The sequence below is a fragment of the Apium graveolens genome, chromosome 11 (assembly GCF_009905375.1).
Source record: "Apium graveolens cultivar Ventura chromosome 11, ASM990537v1, whole genome shotgun sequence".
Taxonomy (NCBI): domain Eukaryota; kingdom Viridiplantae; phylum Streptophyta; class Magnoliopsida; order Apiales; family Apiaceae; genus Apium; species Apium graveolens.
The window spans coordinates 165,360,279-165,369,842 of NC_133657.1; the positions used below are offsets into that span (position 1 = coordinate 165,360,279).

Consider the following 9,564-nt stretch of genomic DNA (forward strand, 5'->3'; position numbering starts at 1 on the left):
CAACAAGTCAACAAGTCACTAGAGAACTCAGAGATATCGATAAGACAAAGTGAAGATATGAAGATGAGAGATCTCGACAAGCTAAGGTCTCTTATAGATAACTCAGAGAACTCTATAAGTCAAATATACTATAGAGTAATGAGAGATCTTGATAAACCAATATACTTATCGAGATGTCAAGCTCTCTATATACCAAACTGGAGATCTCGAGGTAAAACTTAAAGTACAAAGTGCAGACCAGTTCAATATCCAAGATTAACAATCAAAAAATAATCCAACCAGTTGAATTGACAAGTCTACAAAAAATATCTTGAAGAGTATGCAAGATCAAGGGTGAAGATTAATTGACAAAGAAAGATCAAAGTTAACATAGTATGCAAAGATATGCTAAGCCAGAAATGGAAGATATACTTTTCCTAAAATGGAATGATTAGTGACAGTTTGCTAAAGTGAATAGAATCTCTTATTATACACTCTATAAACCAGTAGTTAACTGTCATATAAAGTTAACACTGGTCCTTCGTTAGATGTAATAATTTAGATCAGAAAAATCTTGTATTCTCTCAAGGAAGAAGCTAAGCTCTTTAGCAACATATTCTTAATTTTAATATAAAATTAAGTGAGTTTTGAAATATTTGTGTTCACTGTTATTTCTTGTTTAATTTCAGTATTAACACATCTCACTGCAAGATTTAATTCACTTTGTTCACAACCATAAAAACTTCAAGAAAAACATAAAAACACAAAAACACAAAAACACATTCACCCCCTCCCCCTTGTGTGTAATTCATTACCTAACAATTTATTTTTAATTAGGATTTGTTTTTAGTTTATTTTAAGATTTTCTATCCCTACATAAACAATCTTACTATGTAACATATGATCTATATTTTAGAACCTAAGTGTTTTTCTCTTATATTTCTTGTGAATTCAAGAAAACTTGTGGATTAAAGTTTTGTCTTGTGGATTTAAGGCATTAAAGGATTTTTCGTGTAACGTTCCTTTCGAGTTGCGAGGATTAGCGCTAGCTTTTACCGAGCTTCCCTGCTTCCAACCATAGAAATTTCTCGAACAACCTAAGAGCATCTTCATTGGTGGTGCTAAAAAGAATGTCAAAATATCATGTATCATGATATGGCATGACACTCTTGTTGGCTATCCATTGGAGGCTTAAGGGTACCAACCAAAGTATTTAATTTTTGGCACCTTTTGGCACGCTTCCAAAATGAAAACAATGTTATATATCCAAATAAATGTTAGGAGAAAAAACACACACGCATATTCCAGATTCAATTCTACCAATACAGAGTACGCACACAAAACATATATATTGTGGAAAAACTCACGTCCCAACTTGTATAATTAATCCAGATAATTATCAATAATAAATCAAAACATAACACCTAAATGGTGTCTCAAACTAATACGTGAGCCAACCAATACTCAAGCATTTCCTAACCGATACCTAAGACGACTACTTCTCTTAAGCATACCTACCAAACATAATATGACTATGTATATATAGCCATCGAAAATTTAGCCAACATAACATAACTAATCCAATTAAAATAATAATTGTCAATCCATACAGTTATTGTCAATCCATACAGTTATTATCCAATCCATTTATGACAATTATTGTCTACCTATACAATCATTATCCATTCCCATTATGATAATAGTTGTCTATCACCAAGCTCAACCAATCATCTTGGGTTGAAACCCAACAATCCTCCCCTTCAACCTAATACTCTAGATCATATTGAACAATAACCATCAAAACATCAACGTCCATTTTCCTATGCCTCCCCTCGAACAAGAATCAATTCATCTTGTTCTTCTAATTTTTTAGAATCACTAAAACCCGTATAGTGAACTCCAAACTATCGTTCTTCATCATAATGACGTATATATCTAAAAAATCTTGTGCATCAACCACAAGTGCCTCATTTCACCATTGAGTCACTCGATCCTTGCTTTCAAAGTCCTTGGGCCTCTTTTGAAGAACATCAAGGCCATCATCCAAATTCTTCACCTGGTTGATCAATCATCAAACTGTTGAAACTATTGCAATGATCCCGTCCATCTTCCATCTCGAGTCCGAACGAATTGATCCACATTGCAAGTCATCCACCATACTGCACGTAACTTTGCCAGCAAATCCATTAACATACTCCACCATACCAATTAAACCTCGAATTTTCCTCCAGCCCAATTCATTAAGAACCCGAACCTCGACTCTGATACCACTTGTTAGGAGGAAACACACACACATATTCTAGATTCAGTTCTACCAATATAGAGTACGCATACAAAACATGCATGACGCTGAAAAACCCATGTCCCAACTTGTATTATTAATCCAAACAATAATGAATAATACATCAATATATAACAGCTCAATGGTTTCCTAAATTAATACTTGAGCCAATCAATACTCAAGCATCTTCCAACCGATACTTAAAACGACTACATCTATTAAGCATACCTATCAAACATAATATAACTATGTATACTAGTTTTATCCCCGTGCAATGCACGGGATATCTTATAAATATTTTATTTGAACTTTTAATATTGAATTAAATTTATTTATTTTTTTTGAAAAATTATAAAATGACATTTCTAACTCTATTTCGTTGCTAAAACTTATTTTATTAATATTTTTTTTATTATAGTTGTTGTATTGTTTTTTACTTAAAATTTTATATCTTTCTAATTTTAAAATTATTAAATTTATACATATTCACCTAATAAATTTATTATACCATGTATAATTAAAATTTTATTTTTGTACTTTACGCCAATCATATAATACAATATTAAGATAATGATAGAAAATATGATAATTTATAATCATCATAAATAAGTTGATAATATTATTTTTATTAGTATTAATTTGGATTTATTTACTTTACTTTATTTACTCATAAAATTTATGTTTTACATAATATTTAATTTAATTTAATAAATTTTTATATTTTTAATATTGTAATTTTTAATTTATTTTTTCTATTTTTTATATTAAAAACTTTTTAATAAAAAAATTTGGGTGAATTTTGGTGTGAATTCCAATTAAATGTGAATTCTTCTTTTATAAAGTATGCCTACTACTTTTATTATAGAAATTATCTTTTTATTAATTTTTCATTTCAATGATGCCTCTGTATATAAAACATTTAAAATGTTGCTTATACTGCTTTCACACCAAGTATGTTTTTTGATTTTTTTTTTGCTTTTTAGTTATTTTTTAATATAATATTTGTTTGTGGTAATATTTGGTGTAAAGTATTTATTTGCACATTTTTAAGTCTTTTTTTATGTATTTGTTCTTCTTATTTGTTTGTTTGTTTCTTTAACTTTTTGAAATCTGTTTGCAATGCACGGATATCTTATAAATATTTTATTTGAACTTTTAATATTGAATTAAATTAATTTTTTTTTGAAAAAAATTATAAAATGACATCTCTAACTCTATTTAATGGCTAAAACTTATTTTATTAGTTTTTTTATTTTAGTTGTTGTATTGCTTTTTTGCTTAAAATTTCATATTTTTCTAATTTTAAAATTATTAAATTTATACATATTCACTTAATAAGTTTATTATACCATATACGAATAAATTTTTATTTTTGTACTTTACGCCAATTATTTATAGGATATAATACAATATTATAATAATGATAGAAAATATGAGTATTTATAAATAATCATAAATAAGTTGATAATATTATTTTCATTAGTATTAATTTGGATTTATTGACTTTACTTGCTTTACTCATGAAATATATGTTATTTATATTATTTAATTTATTAAAATTTTATATTGTTGACTCTATAATTTTTAGATGGTGTGTACTGTAAATTTTAATTTAGTTTATCTACTTTTTATATTAATTTTTTTTATAAAAAGATTTTGGGTGAATTTTGATGTGACTTCCGAATTCTTTTTTATAGAGTATGTCTACTATCGTTATTAACTTCTTTTTAATTTTTTTACAACTTAATGTTTATTATAATTTTGGTATTTCTTCTTTTTTCGGTTGATAAATATTAGGAATTTTTTGCTACATATATTGTTTTTTGGTGTTGTTGTTTGTTTGTTTCTTTCAGTTGATAAGTATTAGGAACAATCTTGTCTTGACGACCATACCATCTTACCGTACCACCTTACCATACCACCTAAACTCTGTTACATTAATTAATTATATATTAGCATAAATCCCGTGCGATGCACGGGTTTCCATTAATATTTTAAATTTTTATTTATCAAGTTATATTATATTTTTAAAATATTTATATCAATATATAATGATTATAAATTTATAATAAAAATAATAAAATTACATGTGGTCGTAATTTAGTAGAATAAATAGAATGTTTCTAGTAATTTAATAATTTAGTAGTTTAGCAGATATGTAACACTATTATTTATATCTTTTAATAATATGATAAGTTGTATTCGTAATTTAGTAGGATAAGTATACTATATTTAGTAGTAGTTTAATAATTTAGCAGTTTATTAGATATATAACACTATTTATCTATTTTTGTAATAATCAAAATTAGGGAATTATCGTTGAAACAAACTGTTCAACCAAATTATCTCTATTCCGACTATTATAATATAGTATAGATATATGGTGTTTGTTTGTTTACCACCTAAACTCCCTTACACCAATTATATATAAGATATAATATAGCCATCCAAAACTTAACCAACATAACATACCTAATCCAATTACAATAACAATTGTCAATTTATACAATTGTCATTTCATAAAATTATTATCTAATCCGATTATGACAATTATTGTCTATGCTTACAAATATTATTAATTCCCATTATAATAATAATTGTCTAACACCAAGCCCAATATTCATATTGGGTTGAAACCCAACAATAAAGACATGTACTTTCATATCTATTTTTAATTATACTTGTAACTAAGTAGTTTGACAATTTTGAATGCTAATTATTGGAGTAAATTTTGACAAGAAGGGTGTAAAAGTACAATTAAAAGACGAGGCAATAGTATATTAATATTATTGATGAGTTGTCAATGAACTTGATTTAGCACCTCACGCTCTAACATGAACACGTATGCGGCGAAATTGTTGGAATAATCTTAAATTTAGTTATTAATTATTTGTTTATTTAATTATTAGATATTTAGCAATAGATTAATTATTAGAGAAAAATATTATTTTAGAATTGTTTAGTAGTGGGCTAGTGGAGTTATGGAGTAAATTATGGACATGTAATTTACCCATTAATTAGTAGTGGTTAGTTTTAGTAGTAGTTAGTTTTAATATGTTTGTAAAGCCTATATAATGGCTAGTTTACCTTGAGTTTTACAAGAGAAAAGAAATAACAAGAAATATAGCAGTACAAGTTCTCTGCAAAAAAATGTAGGTGTCTTTTTTTCTCTAAGTTTTTTCCAACATGGCATCAGAGCTATATGTTCTAAGGCTTGTGAGACTCTGAGAAATACATACATTTATATATATATATATATATATTAAGTATTTATCTGAGATTTCAAATGGCATTAAAAATTTCTCCATATATATTTAGTGAAATATCAAGATGAAATGGGACATGAAGAAAAAGACTGCTGGTACAAAGGAAAGCCACAATGCTACAAATGCAAAAAATATGGGCATCTGGCAAAGAATTGTAGATTTCAGAATGATGAAGAAAGGATGGCACAATTGATCGAGGGAGAACCACTCCTTTAGAGTTGTGGAGAGAAAGTGCTCCAAAGTGTTTTTGGAGAGAAAGTGCTCCAAAGTGTTTTTGATGAGATAGTGCATCAAAATTGATGGTGGTGAGAAGTGCATCACAGGCGAAGAGAAAGTGCTTCGTAAATTTAAGATTATGGGGGTGAATGTTGGAATAATCTTAAATTTAGTTATTAATTATTTGTTTATTTAATTATTAGATATTTAGCAATAGATTAATTATTAGAGAAAAATATTATTTTAGAATTGTTTAGTAGTGGGCTAGTGGAGTTATGGAGTAAATTATGGACATGTAATTTACCCATTAATTAGTAGTGGTTAGTTTTAGTAGTAGTTAGTTTTAATATGTTTGTAAAGCCTATATAATGGCTAGTTTACCTTGAATTTTACAAGAAAAAAGAAATAACAAGAAATATAGCAGTACAAATTCTCTGCAAAAAAATGTAGGTGTCTTTTTTTCTCTAAGTTTTTTCCAACAGAAATTAGTACCCTGCAAATGCCGACTCCTAAGACTCGGGGTATCAATCGTTTAGTGCTAAATTCTTAACCTATAAGAGATCAATATAAGTTCAAGGAGTTTGGATTTTCACACACTCCTTCAGATTATTGACATTCCATTTTACTTACTTCTGGATCTGGTTCCCTGCGAAAAACCAGAACTTATTTTTACGCAGAAGGTGCTGACGAGCCACCATTTTCAACTGGCGTTATTTTGTATGTGTCCAAAACTCTGCAGCTACACATCAAAACCCAACCAGGTCGGAGGTTAAGAAGACGTGACGGATTTTAAATTTAATTGACTCTTTATTTGAGTCATGTTATGTACAGGCCAATATGATCATGATAAGCTATTAGATCAACTAAGATATGACAGTCATCTGTTCTTAATACATGAAAGCTGCTGATAAGAATAGTACTAAGAGATTAAAATATAATCAGTACGGCATTGTCCCCTGCACTTCCAGACGACCAGATTATTATATACACAGATAAATAATTGTTGCTTCAATTGAACTTTTAGACCCCATGAAAGGTTAAGATTGACTTATCTCAAATGATTTTTGTCTTCATCAACTTGACTATACTAGGAACAACTTATTTACATAAGATTGCTGCAAATTTTGAAAGAACATTTATCATAATCACAGTCCACAGACATGTGCCTGGATTAAAAACTATATAATGGTAATCATAATACAAAAAATATACTATATCTACTATACTGAACATTCCTATCCTTTGGGATGCTTGATGAGGCTACTACTTTTCATAATTTGACTTGGCAAACTAGGTTATTTTATGATATTATTATATTAGAGATGTTGCATAATGCAACCATTGGTAATCTTCACTGGCTTATACAGGGTTTATCAGAAACTTAAAATGTCAACCATGAAGGCCTATATAAAGCAAGACATCTCAAGAAATATCCAGAACATCCTTTCAAACAATACTTGAGAGTAATGCACTAACTTTCTCAAGCTTTATATCACATCAAGCACTGGTAATTAAAGAAAAATGGGTGATATTGAAGGATCACCAGGGAGCTCAATGCATGGAGTCACTGGACGAGAGCCTGTTCTGGCTTTCGCAGTGGCTTCACCGATGGTACCAACTGATACAACAGCAAAATTTGATTTACCAGTTGATTCAGAACACAAGGCTAAAGCGTTCAAGCTATTTTCCTTTGCCAATCCTCACATGAGGACTTTTCATCTTTCTTGGATTTCTTTTTTTACCTGTTTTGTGTCCACATTTGCTGCTGCTCCACTAGTCCCAATCATTCGCGATAATCTCAACCTTACAAAAGGGGATGTTGGAAATGCTGGAGTGGCTTCGGTGTCAGGCAGCATTTTCTCTAGGCTTGTAATGGGAGCAGTTTGTGATCTTTTGGGACCGCGATATGGCTGTGCATTTGTCATCATGCTTACAGCCCCAACTGTGTTTTGTATGTCATTTGTGGCGGATGCCAGCGGTTATATAGCTGTCAGGTTCATGATTGGCTTCTCCCTCGCGACATTTGTTACGTGTCAGTATTGGATGAGCACCATGTTCAATGGTAAGATTATAGGCACCGTGAATGGTACTGCAGCCGGATGGGGAAACATGGGCGGAGGAGCAACTCAATTGCTCATGCCTCTTCTCTACGACATGATCCAACGTGCAGGAGCTACTCCATTCACTGCCTGGAGGATCGCCTTTTTCATCCCTGGTTGGCTTCATGTGATCATGGGGATCTTGGTGTTGACACTTGGTCAAGACTTGCCTGATGGGAATTTAGGTACTTTACAAAAGAAGGGTGATGTTTCGAAAGATAAATTCTCCAAGGTTAGTTTGGATAACACCTTATTCCTTGGTAACATTTTTAATACGAGTTCTGAATTCAGAATCTGTTCAAATTGTTCGTTTCTGAATAATTGACTTGTGTTCTTTTCAATGTTCAGGTGTTCTGGTATGCTATCACCAATTACAGAACATGGATATTTGTCCTTTTGTATGGATACTCTATGGGTGTGGAATTGTCGACTGACAATGTCATTGCTGAATACTTTTTTGACAGGTACTGTTCTTTTTTATATTGTATTAATATTTAGAATAATAATATTTTTTTTATCATTTAAAGTAACCTTGTGAAATGTCCAACACTGTGACAGATTTGATCTAAAACTCCAAACTGCTGGCATTATTGCTGCTACATTTGGTATGGCTAACCTTCTGGCTCGCCCCTTTGGTGGATACGCTTCGGATGTGGCTGCGCGAAGGTTTGGAATGAGGGGAAGGCTGTGGACTCTCTGGATACTACAAACATTAGGAGGACTGTTCTGTATCTTCCTTGGCCTCTCTAATTCCCTTCCAATTGCTATAACAATGATGATTATCTTTTCTGTCGGAGTTCAAGCTGCATGCGGCGCCACTTTTGGCATCATTCCTTTCATTTCACGTCGATCCTTAGGAATTATATCCGGTATGACCGGTGCAGGAGGGAATTTTGGGTCAGGATTGACACAGCTTCTGTTCTTTACGAGCTCACAGTTATCGACAGCAATGGGCTTAACATACATGGGAATTATGATAGTAGCTTGCACCGTGCCTGTGGCATTTGTTCACTTTCCTCAGTGGGGTAGTATGTTTCTTCCACCATCAAGAGATGTCGTTAAAGGTAGTGAAGAACATTACTATGTTTCTGAGTGGACTGAAGATGAGAAGCAGAAGGGTATGCATCAGGGAAGTGTTAAATTTGCAGAAAACAGCAGGTCAGAGCGCGGCCGTCGTGTGGCTTCTGCGCCAACTCCTCCTTATGCTACCCCGGATCATGCTTAATGGTGCATGGACAGGAAACGATATGAACTGATATTCATAATAAAAGGATTTAGGCTGGATTTTCATATTGTAAGGTCAAGCTATTCTTAATTTTTTTGTACTATGTACCTTATGATAGTTTAGTTTTATCACACATGGTTTTACTTCAGAATTTTTACTGCTAAATGAAGCCTATTTAGCTTAAATCAAATGTTAATACATAAACTACTATTACTACTATTGCTCAAATCTAAAAATAATTTCATTTAGAAATTACTGCAAAGACATACAGAAGAGATCAGCAGCAAGAGAACTTATTGACAAAAACAACTCAATTCTCAAAGACTTCATTAGAACAGCAGAGTCACTTGATCATTCTATAAGGCTATGTGTATAGCGGTGCCAGCAAGAACAGCACAAGTGTATTTTGAGAATTATTTCAATGTTATTTGGGTTATTTATGCTAATATAAAAATAAACTAGTTTCATTACTCGTGCACAATTTGCACAAATTCTAGT

At 31.1% G+C, this 9,564-nt stretch overlaps 1 protein-coding gene across 1 annotated transcript; it reads left to right on the forward strand.

Moving 5' to 3' along the window:
- Positions 1 to 7,189: 7,189 nt before the first annotated feature.
- Positions 7,190 to 9,199, forward strand: LOC141696840 (high affinity nitrate transporter 2.4-like). The gene is made up of 3 exons (XM_074500963.1): positions 7,190 to 8,073; positions 8,190 to 8,305; positions 8,400 to 9,199. Exons 1-3 carry the CDS (start codon positions 7,264 to 7,266, stop codon positions 9,064 to 9,066), a joined length of 1,593 nt encoding a protein of 530 aa, XP_074357064.1. The 5' UTR covers positions 7,190 to 7,263; the 3' UTR covers positions 9,067 to 9,199.
- Positions 9,200 to 9,564: the final 365 nt, after the last annotated feature.